At 35.8% G+C, this 21,014-nt stretch overlaps 2 protein-coding genes and 1 pseudogene across 2 annotated transcripts; 2 read left to right on the top strand and 1 right to left on the bottom strand.

The window, feature by feature from the left end:
• Positions 1 to 3,185: 3,185 nt before the first annotated feature.
• On the bottom strand, positions 3,186 to 4,481 carry LOC115995827. Its single transcript, XM_031234978.1, has one exon. The coding sequence runs from the start codon at positions 4,479 to 4,481 to the stop codon at positions 3,186 to 3,188; it is 1,296 nt and encodes a 431-aa protein (XP_031090838.1).
• Positions 4,482 to 7,166: 2,685 nt separating this feature from the next.
• On the top strand, positions 7,167 to 12,044 carry LOC115997201 (protein Brevis radix-like 2). Its single transcript, XM_031236708.1, has 5 exons — positions 7,167 to 7,679; positions 7,762 to 8,135; positions 10,252 to 10,387; positions 10,575 to 10,960; positions 11,651 to 12,044. Exons 1-5 carry the CDS (start codon positions 7,560 to 7,562, stop codon positions 11,727 to 11,729), a joined length of 1,095 nt encoding a protein of 364 aa, XP_031092568.1. The 5' UTR covers positions 7,167 to 7,559; the 3' UTR covers positions 11,730 to 12,044.
• A 6,190-nt stretch (positions 12,045 to 18,234) lies between these two features.
• LOC115995826 lies at positions 18,235 to 19,149 on the top strand (annotated as a pseudogene).
• The last annotated feature ends 1,865 nt before the right edge of the window (positions 19,150 to 21,014 follow it).

Below are 21,014 nucleotides of genomic sequence, written 5' to 3'. Positions count from 1 at the left end.
GAAGATCTTTGGTGGCAGTTTCAGCTTCCAAACTTTTGCCCAGAAAATAGTATTGTGCAGTTTCAGCTTCCAAACTTTTGCCCAGAAAATAGTATTGTTAACATGCATGTGACTCATGAGTTTCTTGTAGCAGCTTTTAACCGTGTATTCCCCGCTCTCATCTTCTACCCAAATAATTTTGTCAGCGCTGTTAACTTCTGCAATGGGGATAGTTCTGATCTGATCAACCTCCTGTCTGTTGAATAGGTTCTCCAGCAGATTAGCCTCCCAACCTGTTCTTGTCTGATTAAGCAAATCCTCCACTGTTGTCACCATGGTGTGATCTGTCATAGAGGATTGAATATAAGGAGAGGAGTTATTTGGTAACCAAGGATCTTTCCACACTCTTATAGAAGCCCCATCCCCTACTCTCCATCTAATTCCCCTTCTAGTAACATCTTGGGCTTCAAGAATACTACGCCATATAAAAGAAGGATTCCCTCCAATATGAGCATCAAGGAAAGATTGTCTAGGATAATATTTGGCTTTATACACTTTAGCAAATAAAGAGTCCGGGGATTGTATTAATCTCCAAGCTTGTTTGCCCAATAGGGCCACATTAAATTCCTGGATTCTCCTAAAACCCATACCACCCATGTCCTTAGAAACACACAAATCTTCCCATCTCTTCCACCTAATGCCTCTCGACCTCTCACCCTCACAACCCCACCAAAATCCATTCATAATCCTTTCTATTTCCTTGGTCAACTCAAGGGGGATTAAAAACACACTCATAGCATAGGTAGGGATCGCCTGGATTACATTTTTCAATAGGACCTCTCTTCCTGCACGGGATAAGAATTTGTGTGTCCAACTCTTAATTCTACCCACTACCTTTTCTTTAATAAAACCAAGGATCTCTCTTTTGTTTATACCAATTAAAGAGGGCAATCCCAAGTAATTCCCACTCATACTACACTCCCTCATATTCAGAATATCACAAATAGCTCTTCTATTCTCAACCAACACATTCTTGCTAAAAGTCACAGTGGATTTAGAAAAATTTACAGCCTGTCCCGAGGCTTTTGCAAATATCTCAATCACTTGCTTGATAACAGTTACTTCCTGGCTACTAGCTCTACAAAACACATAGCAGTCATCTGCAAAGAATAGGTTTGTGATTATAAGGGCACCCCTAGCAATAAAGATACCATGAATGAAACCCTCCCTAAGTTTGTTCTGAATCAGAATGTGAAAGACCTCCATGACAAGGATAAATAGATAAGGAGAGATGGGATCCCCCTGACGAAGACCCCTCCCAGGAGAAACAGACCCTATTTCCCTACCTTCCAATAGAAAACGATACTCCATAGTAGAAATCAACTCCGTTACCAGATTAATAACATGGGTAGAGAAACCTAGCCTGTTAAGGACCTCACCCAGAAACTCCCAGCAGACTCTATCGTAGGCTTTACTGATGTCTAGTTTAAGCCCAATAAAACCAGTGTTACCCTGTCTCTTTCTCTTGAGATAATGATTAATTTCGTAAGCAACCATGACATTATCAGTGATAAGTCTACCCGGAACAAAAGCAGTTTGGGAATCTGAAACAATATGACTGAGAAGGGGTTTGATACGGTTGGCTAGAATTTTAGAAACTAGTTTATACAAGATATTACACAGGGCAATGGGTCTAAGGTCCCCAACTGTTTCAGGCTTAGCTTTTTTTGGAATAAGGACAACATGTGTTGAATTAATCCCTTCAGGCAGTTTCCCCGTCCTTATACAATTGGAACAAAAATTTAGCAATTCAGGACCTAATACATCCCAAAAATGTTGGAAAAATCCCAGGTTAAGCCCGTCAGGGCCCGGAGATTTATCCGGTTTCATATCAAATAGAGCATCCTTAACTTCCTGTAAGGCCACTCTACGATTCAACAAAGAATTATCAGCTTCAGATAGTTTAGGCTCAATGCAATCCAGAACACAATTTGTATGAATCTCCAAAGGCGTAAATAAATTGCTGAAATAAGAAGTTACTAGGGTATCAAGTCCAGTACCTCGTTCAATCCACGCCCCATCTTCATTCTTGAGACCAGCAATGTTATTAGTCTGTCTGCGCCTTCGCACTGCATTGTGAAAGAAAGAGGAATTTGTATCTCCCTCCTTCAACCATAACTGTTTGGCTCTCTGACGCCAATAATCATTTTGATGATGAAGGGCTCTCAGGTAATGGTATTGTGCTTCCTTATAAGAAGAAATTCCTTGAGGATCCCGTCTATGTTGCATCCTTTCCATTCTGCTTCTCCAGTAAACAATCCTGCGATTAAAATTTGTCGCAAAACCCTTTCCCCAATTCCAAATCGCCTTGCCACAAGCCCCAATTCTATCAATTAAACTTTGGCCCTGAGATTTAGCCCAACTCTCAACCATAATATCTATGCAAATTGATTCACGCAGCCACAGGTTCTCAAAGTGAAATCTTGATTTAGGTCTGAACGTATCGCTTGGAATAACCTGTAGGTGGATAGGCAAGTGGTCACTCATAGCAGCAGCAATAGAACATGCCTTGGCTTGTTTGAATAGCTCACACCAAGAATCCGAAGCCAAAACCCGGTCCAATTTCGATTCAACCCAGCTAGGTGTTCCTTTCGATCTTCCCCAGGTGAATTGATAACCACCAAAGCCAAAATCTCTTAAACCGCTCCATTCAACAGCTTCACGAAATCCGTCAATTAAATTTAGAGGTTGTGGATTTCCGCCTCTTTTCTCCTCTGGTTGCAGAATGTCGTTGAAGTCTCCCATTACCACCCAGGGGAGGTGGTTTTGGGTTGATAGGTGCTTCAAGAGAGACCAAGATTCTTGTCGTTTTTGCCTTTCGGGTAATCCATAAAATCCAGTGAACCTCCATGATTCTTCTCCAGGACTTAAACATATCTCAGCATCAATGTGATTTGGGGAGTAAGACTTAATAGTGACGTCTGTTCCTTCCTTCCATAGTAGAGCAATACCCCCTTTATGTCCAACACAATCAACAGTAAAACAACCCATAAACCCAAGTCTGGACTTAATGGACTGGAGTTTACTTAGGCCCAGAAACGTTTCAGAAAGAAAAATTAAATTGGGTTTCTTAGAATGGACTAGGTCCAACAACACCTGAACCGTCGATGGGTTCCCAAGCCCACGACAATTCCAAGCCAAGAGACTCATTGATCTGGGCGGGCTTGATCCGCAGGTCCCGCCCTCAGCCCGTTTTTTTGAAAAGAAACAGATGAAGAAAGATCCAGATCCTGAAAGTTGGGCTCATCAGATGGGCCGCCAACCTCAACTCTCCTACGTTTCTGTTCAGCAATAACCAGCCCAATTTCAGCACCAATGTTTTCCTTTTGCTCCAACATGGAAATATCAGGAGAGAGACAAAAGTCTGTTGTCTTGTTTTGGGGATTAGAAGACACGTGGTCTGCACTGCCCATCTCCGTATCTTTGTTGTCCTTTGTACCCGGCGCAGTATCATGCATCGTACTGCCACCACCCTCTGTCACTGCCACGACCTCCCTCTGGCCTGGCATCTGTCTCAAACCGTACCGGCTCACTTGATCTGAGACCAACCATCGGTTTCCCGACGACCGGCTCACTTGATCTGAGACCAACCATCGGTTTCCCGACGATGGCGAAGTCCGACGATTAGCAGCACGCATCCATGGACCATAATCCTTCTCTGTAGCCGGAATCATTCCTTCGAATAACTTCGGACAAAACTTTTCGGTATGGCCGATGAGCCCACAAGTGAAACAAAAGTGGGGGAGACGTTCGTATCGGAATGATATCCACGACCATTCACCTCCGTTCCGTTTAATCCTCATTTTGTTCATCAGGGGTTTAGTAACATCGATTGAGACTCGAATACGCAGATGAGACCTCCCCCATCCATCAAAGCTATTTTCGTCAGTGCACACGAACTTGCCTATAAAGTCTCCAATGGCTTTTGCAGTCTTTTCCGAAAAAAAGCCCATTGGTAAATCATGAACCTGGATCCAGAAATCAGTTCTATTCAAGTCCATAGTTAGAGGAGAGATGTTAGGTTGAAACCTGGTAAGGATAAGTAGGTTCTTTTCGAACGACCATGGGCCATCATTGAGGATGCGCTGAACATCAATCTCATGGAAAAACTGGAATAGAAATATGTTGTTTGTAAGCTCCTTCACCGCCATCCCTTTACCTGGACGCCAAACGGTTGCCATTGTATCTCTCATAAAAGGAAACTTTACCGTTTTATCAGTGATAAGTTTTCCCACCAGAGAGAATATGAGATCTTCTTCTTGGTCAAGGGTAAAGTCCTCTGGCTCATCATCATTCAGTTCCAAAGAAGCATATGCAACTTCCAGATCTTCAGATATATCATTGGGATCTTTTGGTGCTGGGGATGGTAGGATCGGAGGTACCAGTGAAGGGTCACCCATCGGGGCTTTTGAGTTTGATGATTCACCTATCTGGTGCGCCATAGCAAGAGGAGAAGAAAAAAAAAGATGGAAACGAGAGATGGATGAAAGCTAAAAACAGCTAAAACAACGGGAAAGGGCGGAAGAAAGACGAAAGAAGAGCTTGTCACATAGACAAGGAGCAGGGGCTAACCATAGAGGCTAGAGAACAATAGGAGAAAAGATAAACAAAGAGAGACTTATAAGAGCAACTTTTTGTTCTTTTTGTCATTTTGTTACCCAAATGCTTGTAAAACTAAACTTATACATCCATTTTTGGTCAATTGGTAAGACTTAACTTCTATGTCCCTTGATATTAGCAAAATAAAATCTCTTTAACTTATTTTGGATTTTGGATTAGTTGACTTGTGTTGGTAGCGGTGTTGTAAAAATCTCGCCTAGTCGACCGATTAGCTATTGTTATGTTTTTTAATAGATTATTGAAACAAAACGACATCGTTTTGAGCAAGATAACCTAAATTGTTCAAACTCTAGATTTTTAGGTTAATATTTAATATTTTAGTATTAACTATTAAAGTTTTAAATAGTTTATAATTATTAGTCTTAAAAAAATTATATTACAGTCCTAATTGAGTATATATTTATTTTATCAACTCTTTCAGTTCCAGTTTATGTGTCTAGTTCCATTATTTTTAATTTAATTTTTCATAATATTAAATCTATTATTAGTATGCAAAATTAATATATTTAAAAGATTATATTAAAAGTACTATTAAACACAAATAAAAAATCAATTTTAAAAATAAATACTAAATACTAAATAAAATAAATAAATAATACAATAATTATTTGACGGTGAATATGAAATAAGACAGGTAAATTGAGATCGAATGATTACTTAGTTAAAAGTTAAAGGCCCTACGTCAAAGTTGTGCTACTATAAAAAGCTGTAATTGTACAAAGTTGCGATTTGGACGAAAATTGTAATTGCAGTAAAAAAATGAAAATGGTGAGGGCTTTTATGTCTGTCATGCTAAATTGGTGAGATTAAAAAATACGGATTAAAACGGTCGATAATTTCTGACGGTGGCAGTCCCCAATTTATTCATCTTTATTACGTCTTGTGAAATTTTCAAGGCCTATCTCTACTCTGCTACATTAATTCACCATTTCTTCTTTCCATTTATATTTCTTTCCCAAAAGTTTGAATCCAGATCTCAAAGTCCTTCATACCCAATACAACAAAATATTTAGGAGAATATAAATCATGGTAACTCACAATTATTATATCGTGGAACACTGTGGACCCTGGTTCAATATACTGAATGTTCATATTTATAATGCGCATAATTATATAGCCGATTACACATAAACATTTAACATAATACACATACACATTATGGAATTGAAATTCATAATGTACATAATTATATAGATGAATACACTAAATTCATAATAACATAATACACATGCTCTGTATGTACTTATTTTAAAATATTTTAGATAAGTATTATTATGTTAAGTATTTATATGTCTTCAATTATATAATTATGTGCATTATAAACATGAATTATGTACATTATGAAATCAAATTATTTATATTAGACCAAGTCAATCTACAATATAAATTATCGATAATTAAACACAAAGACTAAACATTTACTTAATGTGCACCAGGAGCTCGTCACTTTGAAAGGTTTCTTTTATACTTCTCATTTCTATTAGGTCAATTTCACTTTTTTACCACAAAAGCCATTAAAATTTCTCACGTATGTATCACATGTATAAAAATAAAAATTGTATATATAAATATATGTTTGAATGAGGAAGAAAACCTTCGGCTAATACTTGAAGGTGTGATAATCAAAATAATAAACTGATTAATTTGATTGTTATTGGCTCCATAAAATTGTATATTTTTGAAATACCAAGCAATATCATATTGTGATGACGTACAAATCTATTTATATAGGTATATACCATATTAATAATATTGAGACAAAATTATACTCCGTAAATTGCAATTATAATCCATTCAAGATTTTGTTAATAGGTTAAATAATCAAAACATTTGTCTATTTCTCAGTATCTCAACATTTGAGAGCAAAGACCAATGATCGAGTCTCGCCAACGACAATGTGAGAGCAACTTCTCAAATTGAAGGGTTCCTTATGCACGTGAGCAAAGGTCTAGTATTTGTGTTCCTTTTTAGGATTTATTTCCCTTAGATTGTATTCTTCCATTTCTACCCTCTAAGCTTTAATAAAATTGAAGTTTTGATTTTCAAAAAAATGATATTTCTAATTAAAGTATGTGTTCCTCAACTAAAAGTCTAAACTGATAACCCAATGAGTAGCTCAAGTGGCAAATGAGTTCTCGATTCCCATTGGGTCAGCTCTTGGACGGAGAAAGGACCTGTAGAATTACAAAAAAAAAAAGTTAAATTTTACATTTATATTTATATATTTTATATGCTCAACAAAAAAGAAGAAAAGGGATGCAATTATAAAAATCAATGTCTAAATCATTCAATGACAAGATCAATGTCACTTGATCACAACATTTTGACCAAGATTTATATCATAAGAAAAATCACATAATCATCTTCACAATTATAATTTTTTTTTTTTAAAAAAAAGAGAAAAAAAAATCTTCACAATTAATGTCTTCTATTTAAAGATAGTAAAAGATTTTCTGATACATAATTTCTTTACCGTTTTTCCAGATTTCAAGAAAGAAAATGGCGATTTTAGGTCCTTTTATAGCTGCTTCTCACACATACCGCTCGTGAGTCGTGAGGCATGATCTGTAGGGATTTTATTGAGAGAGAGAGAGAGAGAGTAGCATAGAATAATGGCATTCTAGTGCAATACACAAAGCTCGATCCGCTTCTTCTTCGATCTTCTTCTGCGTCACAACATCTTCCCTGTATCTCCGGCCGCCATTAACGCCCAGATTCCTGCACCTTTCTGTTCCATTCCGTTTCTTCGACGAATTTATACTCTCTTATGCTCGTTCCGGAACTCGAACATAAAGCTTTCGTTCCGTATGTAATGCCGTTCTTCTTCGGAGTTGCAATGGTTTTGTGATTTTGCTTTCTTCAGAGGGCGTATTAGCGTGTAGAGGTGAACAGAATCGAGAATGTTGACCTGTATAGCTTGCTCGAAGCAGCTTAACACTGGATCTCTTCGCGAACCCGAAGAAGACGACGCCGTTACTACTCCCAGCACAAAGCAAGCCATCAAAGCCCTCACTGCTCAGGTATATGTATATTCCATTATTATTTATCAGTTTCTGGCATTTAACAAAAATTTAAATAAAATTTTATTGTGGTGATTGTTAGATTAAGGACATGGCTGTAAAAGCTTCCGGTGCGTATAAGCACTGCAAGCCGTGTTCAAGAGGGTCAAATAATAACCATAACCATAACCGGAACTACGCGGATTCCGAGACAGGGTTGTCTGCGTCGGAGAAGATTCATTGTGGGTATAGACGGCCTGGGAGTGCGAATTCGACGCCGAGGGTATGGGGGAAGGAATTGGAGGCGGCGAGTAGTGGCGGAGGCACGCCGGCATCGGCGAGTGGGCGCACCGAGTCAGTGGTGTTCACGGAAGACGATGAGGCCAAGGAATGGGTTGCTCAGGTCGAGCCCGGGGTGCTCATAACCTTCGTTTCCTTGCCTCAAGGTGGGAACGATCTCAAGAGAATCCAATTCAGGTACTTTTAACAGTACTGCAAATCTGCAATGCTTCCACTAGTAGAATTTGTGGCCCTTTTTGATTTTCTGAAAGTTCCTATTTGTTTGAGAATGATGGCAAGCTTTGTGGCTCAAATGATCCTTGATGGGTCATTTTCTTTGGTTTTCTTGTGGTTTTTAATTGACAGTAATGTGTAGTTCAATTAAGTTGGCATGTGAGTCCACTCTGTGCTGCACTATCCCCCAAATTATGGTAGTGCCCAGTGGGGCTCAAAAGTGGGTCTTGTCCAAGGGCTCACTACTTTATAAAATTCTCTTCATCTTTGTTACTTTCTAAACCAAATCACACCAATATAGCCCTATGGTATATGTATATTGTGTGAACTGCTTTTGAGTTTTGAAACATCCTATTTACATTATAATATTTTAACACTCATGCTAACTTTCATCTCATGTCATCATGTGCACTTTTAAGTTATGACTGCAGGTGGACCCTGTTTATTTGAGCCATAAGCTGTTAAAATTATTGTGCCAAACCTGAAAAATTGAATAAGGCTATTTGCATCTCAAAAGTCAAAATAAAAAAGTATTAGCGATCATTCAGTAGTACCAGCTGGAACTACTGGTAGAAATCATTAGAATATGTTAATCATTTGATTGCTTTCATCTGGCATTCTAAATTCTGAATGGTGGTATTTGCTAGTTTAAAAGTCAGTTGCATTAGATCCTCTTTTGGGTTTGCAGTATTTGAGACATTAATGTTAGGGCTCCGCACATGTTGCTGAAATTAAATGGTTTCTTGGTACTTTTGGGGTACTGGTAACTGGTGAGTGAGAGTAAATGTAAGGTTATTGCGTAGAAGAAATTGGATGAGATGACGGACACAGAACACTGTTGGGGAAACATTGCACACATGGGTTTTGATGCTGCTCATTTCTTAGGTCTGTAATCCTTCCAACAGATACCTGATGATAGCAACAATCTACTGTAGCATAATGGATGAGTGTTTATTTGTCTTACCGCTAAATGGTTCCAACTATAACATGGGTATTTGTGTGCGAGGGTTAGCTCTTTCTCCCACAATATGCTAGTTTCAATGTTCAATGGAACTCAATGCCCATTCTTTTACTTAATCACCTAAGAGATATTTCAGGCTCAACTGGATAAGCAAACTTCAAATAAGAACTTGAGTGCAGTGTTATACATGTTCATCACTAGTCCAAACTATTTATACGTTAGCAACTTGAAGAATGTCAAGTGATTGTAATGTTTTATTTCCACTCGATATTTCATATTTAGGTAAACTTGTCATTGCTCTTATTTTGGTATAAAAGAAGCACAAATTTAACTGTACCTGTCTTCTGTAAATAGCAATTTGATCTAATTCAATATCTTTATTCGATCTCTTGATTATCAAGTATAATATTTCACACAGGAATGCTGTACTAGATTGTGAATGTTTTAATTGTGCCTGTGAAATCATCATGGTGAGTTCTGAATGGTTGGATAAATGATTTTTTTTAAAGGCAGCGTGCCAATGTGGTCCAACTGAATATTTCATTAGTATTGATAACTAACATGCATAACCAGGAGAATTCCCTTAGTACACTGCTTTGAAATGTGATAGTTGGATAAATCATTTTCTTTTGTTTTTTACTCAGTGTGGTCCAGCTGAATCTTTTATTAGTAGTGGTAACTAACATGCATAACCAGGAGGCACCCCTTAATAAAAATGTGATAGTTTATGATGGTGAAAAATTATCTTGATTATTACCATATGGATGGACACCGTAATTCAAGCTAAGCAGATGAATTTTATACACACATTGTTGAGAGTGTGACCATTGTTCAGAGAAGATTTACTATTTTGTTTTAATGTGGCATTGCCTATAGACTATCCTTTTTTTCTTTTTTTTTTGAAACAATAGACTATCCTTTCTAAGACTTCTACAAATTAGAAAATATGAAGTACTATTAAACACAGATTGGCTGTTTACATCTCAATTATTATACTTTGTTTTAGCATAAACATTGTTTACAACATTTCTAAAATTTTTTGTTTTAGTACTGATTTAATTGCATTTACCTTTTTATGGTTCTATACACTCATTTGATCACAATGTTGCCTTTTGTTAGCCGAGAGATGTTTAACAAATGGCAAGCACAAAGATGGTGGGCAGAGAATTATGATAAGGTCATGGAATTGTACAATGTACAGAGGTTCAATCGCCAGGCTGCACCTCTGCCAACTCCACCAAAGTCTGATGATGAGGTGAGCTCCTCAATTTGTCATTATCAATATTGCCAGAAATGCCCCCCTGGCTCTAGATCTGGTTTAGATTTGCAAGTATCCAGTAGAATATTATTTCAGGTGTAATGCAGATGCAATGCATTTTGTCCTGTTTTGTATTAAAAACAATTTCTTTTGGATTTAGACAATGGTTGCTTTTTTCTATCAGAACTCAAAAGTTGAATCTGTCGAGGGAAGCCCTGTGACCCCTCCTCTGAGCAAGGAACGTCTACCCAGCCACTTTAATCATCCAACCGGAAAGAGTTACTCATCAGAGTCGTTGGAGCATCATTCAATGCACTCGCATCATTGCAATGGCCTGGGTGGTCCAACTCCAAAGCTCTCCAACATCAGTGCCGCAAAAACTGAAACATCTTCAGTAGATGCTTCTGCAAGGAGCAGTTCTTCTAGGGAGGTTGATCACTCAGGAGAGCTCTCAGTCAGTAACGCTAGTGACATGGAAACTGAATGGGTTGAGGAAGATGAGCCTGGAGTCTACATCACAATCAGAGCATTGCCAGGTGGCACTCGGGAGCTTAGACGTGTTAGGTTCAGGTCAGTGATTATCTGTCTTTGCATGCTTTCAGCTTTCCTTTCATAGTCAGATATTGTCTCGGTACCTCTCTTTTATGCATGCGGTACAAATCCTTTATTTCTTAAAAAAAAATGATCACATTTCAAATAACATCTCAAACACACAATATTACCCTTTCATCATATTATAAATTGTACTAGTGATTTGGTATTTTAGCCACCAGTGGACACTTGAAATTTGAGAAGCATGCACTAGCATGTGATTCGGAGTCATGCTATTTTTCTCTTTTTGTCCACATTACAAGAAATATGGCACTTAAGCCACTTTTTGATTTTATTGTTTGGGACCATTCCCCATGTTCTTAACCTCTACACAAATCACAACTTTGTTTTGTCTAAGTGATGCAGTTACCCATGTTTCTTGTCTACTTATCTAGTAAAACGAAATTACATGCTTCTTCATGTCTTTGGAGTCCTATGTATCAAGGATTAAAAGTTTGCAAAAATTTATTTCTCGTGCAATACTATACTCTCATTTTTTACCCCTTGCTGACCTGCTGACACACTTCGATTCATCCAAAAATAAATAAATAACAAACAAATAGGTCATAGTTTTTATTCCTTTTCATTTTTTCTCTAATAAAATCAAGATATGTGGTAAGTGTTTAGTCTCTCAGAGTCCACTTATCATTTCCCTACTTTCTGTTGCAGCCGAGAAAGATTCGGAGAAATGCATGCAAGATTGTGGTGGGAAGAGAACAGAGCCAGGATCCAACAACAGTATTTATGACAAGGCGGTTGTTTGCATGAGATGGAGAACTTTTGCACTAAACCATACTTTTTATTTATTTATTTTTTATTTTTATCAGAAATAGATTTTGAGTTCTGCAGTTGTTAGTCTGTTCATCAGTGGCTTAACCTTTCATTGCCTGCCAGGCTCTCTCTTCTACGGAATTAGATTAAAGTTAATGGTTGGTGTGGTTGGGGAGAGGGGAGTAGAAAGTGTTCTGAAGAAATCTAATAAGTTTTTCATCATAGTCCATAAAAGACATCTAATTGCAGGCATTTCTTGAATTTTTTGAAATAAAGTTCTTAATTTAGTGTATTTACTTACATGTCTTTCATTTCCCGAAAATTAAAATATTGATCCTGTTCTTTTCTCCTTCTTCTTCTTTTTTCATTATTATTATTATTATTATTATTATTATTATTATTGGAAAATCCTGTTCTTTTATTGGAAAATTAGATGAAGAAAAAAGCTAATTTCACGAGTCGTCTTCTTTTATTTATTTATTTATTGAGATTTGTGAGTTTTAAAAGCATTATCGATGATTATGTGATTGTATTGGTATTTAGATTTTATTAGAAAGGGATTTTAGAGTCTAAAATATTAAGTTATTGTAGGCGAGTTTTTGTATAGTTTTTTGTTTGGTTGAAGCACTTTTCTAGAAGGGTTAACGGATTTTGAAATTTTGCGAGGCCGAGGGCTTGAAGCAAAATTTTGATAGTGCTAATGAATTTTGTAAATATATAAGTTTTAAAATATAGGTTGTAATTTTTAATCACAATCAGACACATGATAATATTTTGATAGTGTTAATGAATTTTGTAAATATATAAGTTTTAAAATATAGGTTGTAATTTTTAATCACAATCAGACACATGATAATAAGGTAATTATTATATCATTTATTATTTGAGTACTGAATTAATACTCTTAGTACACAAATAATGTATTTTTTTCAATATATTTTAGATTGGTGGTCAATTTTACTAGGTGGATTATTCACCCTTGTCTACAAAATAATTTGCCATAAATAAGTGACTTGATTTTGAACATTTTTTTCCTTTTTCTTTAGGATAATGATTATACTATGGATTATGGTTTATATTACTTTGTGAACCTTAGTTCAAAAATTATTTGTATGCAATTAACACATTTTGTATTTACAGTTAACAATTTGTATACTTGTAAACAAATTAAAGGCACATAACATAATAATTTTAGACACATAACATGATAATTATAGACACATAAATTGTTAACTGCAGATACAAAATATGTTAATTATATACCTATAAGATATTGGTTAACATGTTATATGCATGCAGTTAACATATTATGTTGGTTAACATGCTATATGTCTGCAATTAACATATTTTCAAGTTTTTTTTTTTTTAGGTTAATGACATATTTTACTATTTATTTATTTTTTAAAAAAATTGAAAAGTGTAATTGAACTTTTTCATATAATTTAAAAGCCTATTTGAATTTTCTTTAATTTTTTTTTTCTAAATGATAAAGGGGTGTTTGGTAAATAGTTGTTAGCTGATTGGGTTAGTGGGTTTGATTAGTTGATAACATTAGCTGATTGTAGAGAAATGTTTGGTAAAATTAACTGATAGTTGATTATATGTAAAATGACTTTCTCAAAAAGTTTATCAAAAAACATACTTTGAGCAACTTTTTAAAATTTAAATTAATTATAACTTAACTGTTAGATTTAACCGTGTTAAGGAAGAATTTTTTTTCTTTTTTTTAAAAAAAAAGAAGAAAAAAACTTAAAAGATGAGGAGTAACATTGAAAATTATTTGTATTAATATAAGAAAGAAAGTCTAAAGTACAAGTAATTAATTCAATCTATTACACTAACATAATTTGTATTCACATTGTATCCCTAACATTATTGCCTTTTGTTATATTTATTAGTAGATATATGGACCATACTTACTGTCTTTATATTTGTCACTCATAAACTCCAATACCAAGTAAGTTATAATTGGTTAAGATATGAAATTAAAATAAATAAAAAAAAGGAACAAAAAAAAAAAACTAATTAGAACTTGTGAGAGAGTGACCCCATGCATCCAATTTAAGCACTGCCATGCAATGTTGGAGTTGGCGAAATTGATCCAGTGAGTAGGTGCGCATCATTACCAATCACCTCAATTCCACTCCCATCTTCCCAATAAACCAAAACAACTCTCACTTACTTTAACCTTCTACGTCTTTTCTTTTTCTTCATCCAAACCAACCAAAACAAATTATACTATGATACTAAATTTAATGATGTGTTAGTTTTATTTTAACTCAGATGTGTTAGTTTTATTTAACTCAGAGTTGAAATATACGTGTATGTTTTGTATATATAATTGTAGGTGTTAGGATCAAACTTATACCTTTGCGTTAAAAGTTATAGCGGCCTAGCGGATAATAAATGGGTAATTGTATTATTTTATATCGTCACATTTTGAGAGACATAATGCTGAACTTGGCCTTTCAAGCCTCCATCCAACCGTCACTCTAGCCACCTAATACTCGACTTAGCCTTCACCAGGGACCTTCGCCCAAAATATGGTGTCAACGTGAGAAGATAATTTAATACTGGAAAGATTAAAAAAAAAAAATGGAGAAGTCGCACTTAAACTAATCTCTCTCACACACACACATGTTTCTTTCTTCGTACATGCTACAACATCAGAATGCACAGTTAGCTATTGAACCTTGCATATGATGTTGCAATTTGAACAAACTAACAACGCATGGGAGATGAAATGCGTTAAACTATTCTTGAAAAGAATTGTCCAAACGAGATAACTTTTTTCAATTAGAATTATTTGGATAAGATGTTTTACTCTAAAACTCTTGCCATATAAACAATATGAAAGTATGAAACTATATATTCAGAATAAGAGAGGCAACACTAAAACATGAAAGATTATAATAGATAACAGCACACCAAATACCTAAACAAAATTGACTTGATAGCTCAATGGATAAGGTGTTGGTCTATAAAACCAAAGATTCTAGGTTTGATCCCCAATCCTTGACATATTTATAATATGTCACCACATTTTTTTTTCACTAACTCCCTGCCCCAAATGGTGCATTTGCTGACAGATGTATATTTGCATACCTAGTGGTATGTTTTTTGGTGATGCGTTAATGATACATAATTGTATGGTGCATTTTGTAACGTTGAATAGTGTATATTTGCATACATAGTGGTGCGGCGACACTGACCGCACGTTAAGAAGCAATAACACCTGATTATGACCCTGTATATATATAGGTGGTTACTATCTAGTTTTGGAGTAGATTCGTGGCGTGCCAGCCAGAAGACAGACATGAATCATCATCAATATATATATACAACAAGGTAGGATTCCCTTTTAATCCTTGCCCCCCATCACAACTCTCTCCACTCTCGTCTTTACGTTTCATATGTCAATTCAAATCTACTCTCCACTAATGTGTGCACATCAACACTAGCGACTACCTATTGCTGTTCTCTCTAGTGCTCCACAATTCGACTTTACAACTGTGTTCGTATCAAAATTGTATTGTTAGTTTAGGGTTATAATAATATTTCATATTGTTGAAGGATCTAAAAATTAATAATCAATTTATTGTGTAATGAAAGTTTAATATTTTTTCTCTAGTCTAACACGTTCGCTAATCGAACAAAACACATAAACTCCTGGGACACTAGATTGTTCGGTCACTTGAAGCTCAATATAGTAAGGGTCAAAAGTTCAATACGCGATTGTGAAGCAAGGAATATATATAATCTCTCTTCTTCTTAATTTTTAGATCCTTCAACAATATGAAATATATATAATTACCTTTGACACTTGTCTAGGATAGCCACATGAAACTCAACATAATACGGACAAAATATTCTATAGAAGCAATGAAGCAGGAATATAATCATATCATGCCACTCACGTACTATTCTTCCACGGGCTAAACCTAGCCTTGTCTATATATATAATCTCTCTTCTTTTTTTTTTTTTTTTTTTTCTTTTTTTTATAGAATTTTAATTCTAAAATGAAACATAGCATAAGAGTGCGGTTTGGATACTTAATGACGTTGTTGTGATGAGAGATATGAATGGGTTGTTGGAAATGGAGATAAATTAAATGAAGCCATAAACATGGTTTCCCCTCAGCTCGGCAAGTAAATTAAATAGCATAAGTAATTAAGTATATATCATGTCTCAAATATTCTTAACATTGATGATTGATGATTCCATGATGTGAAATGAATGGAATCCCTCCTTGCTTTCGTCTTGATTTGACCTTCCATGAGATTACAAAGCTATGCGCGTGTATATATATAGAGTGGTTTATATGTGACATCATATTTTCATATAAAAGTGATGACTAATATAATATGGATGGTTATTTAAAAATTAATGGATAAGAAGTTTGTCGACTTATAAATATTATTTTTTTGAAAGGAAAAACAACAAATTATATTAAACTAATTGATCAACACATGAAGGAATAGAAGACAACCAACAAAGGGGACCAGTTTAAGAACGAGTGGCTCTAGCTAACGCATGAGCAATTTTGTTCACTGATTTAGTGATAAAATAAAAGAACACTGCTTCCAAGTGTCGTTGAAGCATCCGACACCCACGCAACACGTATCTTGCATAAGAGAGATCATGTGAATTAAATACCATTGAGCAACCTGCAAATAGCCTGCTAGCAATCAGAGAAGATGGCCACCTTAGAAGAGCTCCTCTCCTTAACCAAGGAAAGAGCTTCCTTCATAGCAAGGGCTTCTGCTAAATGAATATCATTCAAGCATCAAATAGGGCCATAATTATAAAATTGACCATTAATAAATTCTTATGGACGACTAATATCAATTATCATTTTTTAGCAAAGGGGTTGTTCTCATTCCTCCTAATTCTCTCTTTGTAACCAAAACACGACGGTCAATCTCTAAATAATAATTACGTAGTTAATCACCTTTTAATAAGAAAATACTACTCCTACTCTCAAATCATACTCCCATTTTTTACTTATTCTCACAAAATTCTGATGTTAATATTTTCTTTGGGACCCATAAGATGAAGATGATTAATTACTCATTGTCACACCCGGTAGTAAAAGTGATTGAGTAGATTAGAATATGGAATTTATGCAGTAAAACCCTTTTTAATCTTATTAAACAATGTATCTATTTCCAACTACTATATAATGTCATGACATTCCAATTACTAAATATTACCTTGATAATGAATCAAGAGTATTTTTTTAAAAACAATATATTTACTATTCCACTTGTAATAATCTATAATAAATACCTAAAGTTTAAAGATTAATACTAGACTAGAATACGTGAGTGACAGAGCGGACATATATGAACCCAACGGGGTAGCTCAAGTGGCAAGTGAGCTCTCTTTGTGGGGAGGAATTTCGGGAGAACTTGAGTTCAATTCCCACAAGTGCCGATTCTTCAACCCTAGGCCCCTTGTAGGGACCTATGGCTCGGCCTAATTAAAGCCTAGTTAGGCCTAGCTCGTTTAGTAAAAAGGCCAGGCTTGAGCCAATTTCAAAAGCCTATTGTGTGTGTGTATTTTATTTTATACCTAATATATATTTTTATATTTACAATACAATCGCAGGTATATATAATTACCAAACTCTAACCCTCCACCTCTAAAATCTTATTCTAAATTATGATTCAACTATAAACATTGCTGCTAATCCTGCTGTATGTATTCTTGTTGTTTAATTTTTTTTATTAACTGTTCTTATTGTTATAATATTTAATGAAATATCGCAACTTAATTATGTGAGTTGATTGTTTATTATTTATGATATTATATAGGACAACAAATAATAATACAATAGAACTTAGGTATTTTTTGTAAATTTTTTACAGGTATACTTTAAAGGGCCTAAAAATTGAGGCCTTAAATAGGATCAAAACCTATTTATGATATATTTTGAAGCCTTTTTAAAAGCCTATATGTTAAATAGGCTTTTAAAAAGGCTTCAGGCCAGGCCAGGCCAACTGTAGGCTCAGGCTTTGAGCCTAAAAAAAAGCATACATGCAGGCTCAGGCCTAGGCTCAGGCTCCAGATTTCCATAGCAGGCCCAGGCCTAAATTTCTAAAGCTCGGCTTGGCCTAGCCTATTTCCACCCCTAAGTCCCTACCTACCTACCTATATATTCTCCCATTTTCTTCTCCTTATAGTCCATGCTACCTTGCTTTAATACAAGTTCTATTTTACACTAAGACTATAAATATATGTCTCCAAAGATCTCAAAAAGTTATTGTATCGTTTTTACCTAATTGCAAAGAGATTATTATATTGTAGTGTTGTGCATACGAGAAGAGATATTCAAAGTTAACCAAATTCATATTTAGAGCAATTTTGAACCTAACTAGAATTATCCAAATTCTCGAATCACATTTTTTGAGTTGTCTCAAACGATTGTGTGGCTGACCCTTGAGTCAGAGTAGAAGATTAAAGGTGTTTTAATCTAGTGATGGGTAGTTCATTAAAGCTTAACCCCTCTTTCTCCTCCACTCTTCTTGACTCCATCTATCGCTCATTTGACCAATGCCAAGACGATCTGACGACCAATAAACTCGGCGCCTGCACTACCTCTCTCAATAGAACTAAAAGCTTTAACAATGGCGGCTTTCATGGCTCCGACCTGGCTTGCCGGAATTCAGATGCTGCCGCCGCCGGTTTCGGGAGGAAATCAACGACGTTGAAGAATTGTTACAGCCACGGCGGCGGTGAGAAGGTTAACAACGTTAATAGCCTCAGGCCGAAGCCGATTCGGACGAGGATTTCCGACGACAAGGCTAACAACGTTAATAAACTCATCAGTTCTCATGATCACCGCAGGTGGGAGAAACCTAAACATGACGGGAAGTTCAGTCTTGACCAGAATTCCGGCGATTCAAAGAGAGGAAATAAGACGCCGGTTTCGCCGGCGGCCAGGTTGGCTATTTTCTTGAACTCTCTCTTCGCCGTTAAAAAGACGAAATCGGGTCCCATTTCCGGCGTGGGCAGATCGGAAATTGCGTCCGCATCCTCCTCCGCCAGATCGTGTTTGAGTAAACACACACGACCATTATCTTCACGGAAAAAGAACGGTGACATTTTTTCCGGTGAGTGTGGTTATCGGGGAAGATTGCCGGCCATGTGGGCACAAGAATCTGATTAATTATGAAGCGAAACAAGTTGATTTGGAAATTATAGAGATTGATGAAGATGATGATCTGTTTGAGTTGGATAATCTTTGGGGCATTGGAAAGGAGAGGTGCAGGTATGGTGAAGAATTGCCGGTCTATGAAACAACTCATCTTCGTGACAGGAGAGCCCTTGCAAATGGATTACTTTTGTAAATTCAAATTCAAATAATAAAATAAATAAACAAATCTATCAACAATACAAGGTTTCTGTTATATAAATATTTATTTTAATTTATTTATGGTCATTATCGTTCAATACCCAATTTAGTCATATATTACAGTTAATTTTTTAATTTAGTTTAAAACGAATTTTCGTGTTTAATTAGGTCATCAACTTTAATGGTTTTATTCAACTCAGTTCCTCAACTGTTAGAAACAAGAACTAAAAAAAAAAAAAAAACTACTATAGTCGATAGACTAAATTGAGTACAACCACATTAATTTGTGTTAAACTCCTATAGTTGAGGATTAAATTGGGTATAGTAAAATTAGATTAACATAAGACTCAATTGGCCGATAGACCTAATTAACAACAAAAAGTCATTTAAGATTAAATTGAAAAAATCACTATAGTAAATGACTAAATTGGATATTAACCATCCATTATCTCATTTTCTCATACTTTAGCGTTGTTTGCATATGGTTTTGATAGCGTAAATGTAAACGGGGTCTACGATTACGCTACGGATACGTGTGTTACGTGTAGTGAAGAATGTCGCTCGGCCGGTCAGACGGTCGGTCTACCGGTCAACGACTGAGCGGTTCGAAGCTATATCGCTCTACGGGTGACGAACAGTGATAAAGAGTAAGCAGGAGAAAGACAATCGGCAAATCGCAAGTGTATTAGTGTAGTACTGATGAGTCCCCCCTCCAGTGAGGGGAATGACCCCTATTTATACAAAGTGGATTCACTATGCACATGGTGTCTGATATGCAAGTGGAGGACATATGGGCTGTCACTCCGCAAAATGCGCATCGGTTTGCTCGAAGTGGTTGAGTTGCTCGAGGTGATGAAAACACGGATCCCCTGTTCCCGAAAAGTTGTCGGTCGTCACATCAAGCAACTGTTGCGCTCGTGAGCCTCCAATCCACAAGGTGTGTTGCTTCCGATCATGCGGCCGACGAACCGGGCGACCGTCGACGGACCGTTGGGTGACCGTTGACGGACAGGTTGGGTGACCGACGGACAGGTGATTTACGGACCGACTAGTACATGTGCATATTTACCCATCAGGTTTATTCCTTTAAGTAGTTCTTGCCCAGTTTCTCTTTTCTTTTACTTTCCTTTTTCCACTCTTGGGTTGTTCCTCCATGCATACAATTACGTTACACTCGTCCCGAAAGATTGAACTAATAAGTCAAATTTACAATAATTTCTAAATTATTATCTATATTTTAATATTCTCTTAATGGAGTTTAATAGTTTTAATGTTACATCTTTCTAATTTATTATTTATATTTTAATATTTACTCTTAATGGATGGAGTTTAATAATTTTAATGTTACATTTTAGTATGCATGCATACCCTGCTTTACTCTCTTATAACTCAACATTGATTTTAAAAGGTGATTCGGTTACACTTCCTGTGAGACTGTCTTACGGATCCTTATTTGTGAGACGAGTTGAGCCGGGTTGAATCGACATGCAAATGTCATACTTATATGCGCAAATGTCATACTTATATACTGAAATGTAATGCTAATAAGGAATAAAATTTTTGTCATTTATAAGGAAAAATGTAACTTTTGAAGAAAAAATTTATAGTAATAATTTTGCATTTTGATGTAAAACTATTATATTTTCAATCAAAAACATTATATTTTCTATAATCAGTTTATACAGGAAGAGAGAACTTTTAATTTTCTTCATAACGACCCCTTCAACGAAATGTAGTCGTAGTATGTCATGAATGTATCATCAATTCAAGAGTGTCATGCAGAAACAACTTTCGAATTTGCTCCACCAAAACAGCAGTGCTGCAAATACACTTGCTCGTATCTGCAATATATCAACACAACTTCTTTATACAATAAGGGGAAACAAACAAAACCTTAATTTCAA

The sequence above is a fragment of the Ipomoea triloba genome, chromosome 11 (assembly GCF_003576645.1).
Source record: "Ipomoea triloba cultivar NCNSP0323 chromosome 11, ASM357664v1".
Classification (NCBI taxonomy): Eukaryota; Viridiplantae; Streptophyta; class Magnoliopsida; order Solanales; family Convolvulaceae; genus Ipomoea; species Ipomoea triloba.
This window is presented reverse-complemented; position numbering and strand designations above follow the sequence as displayed.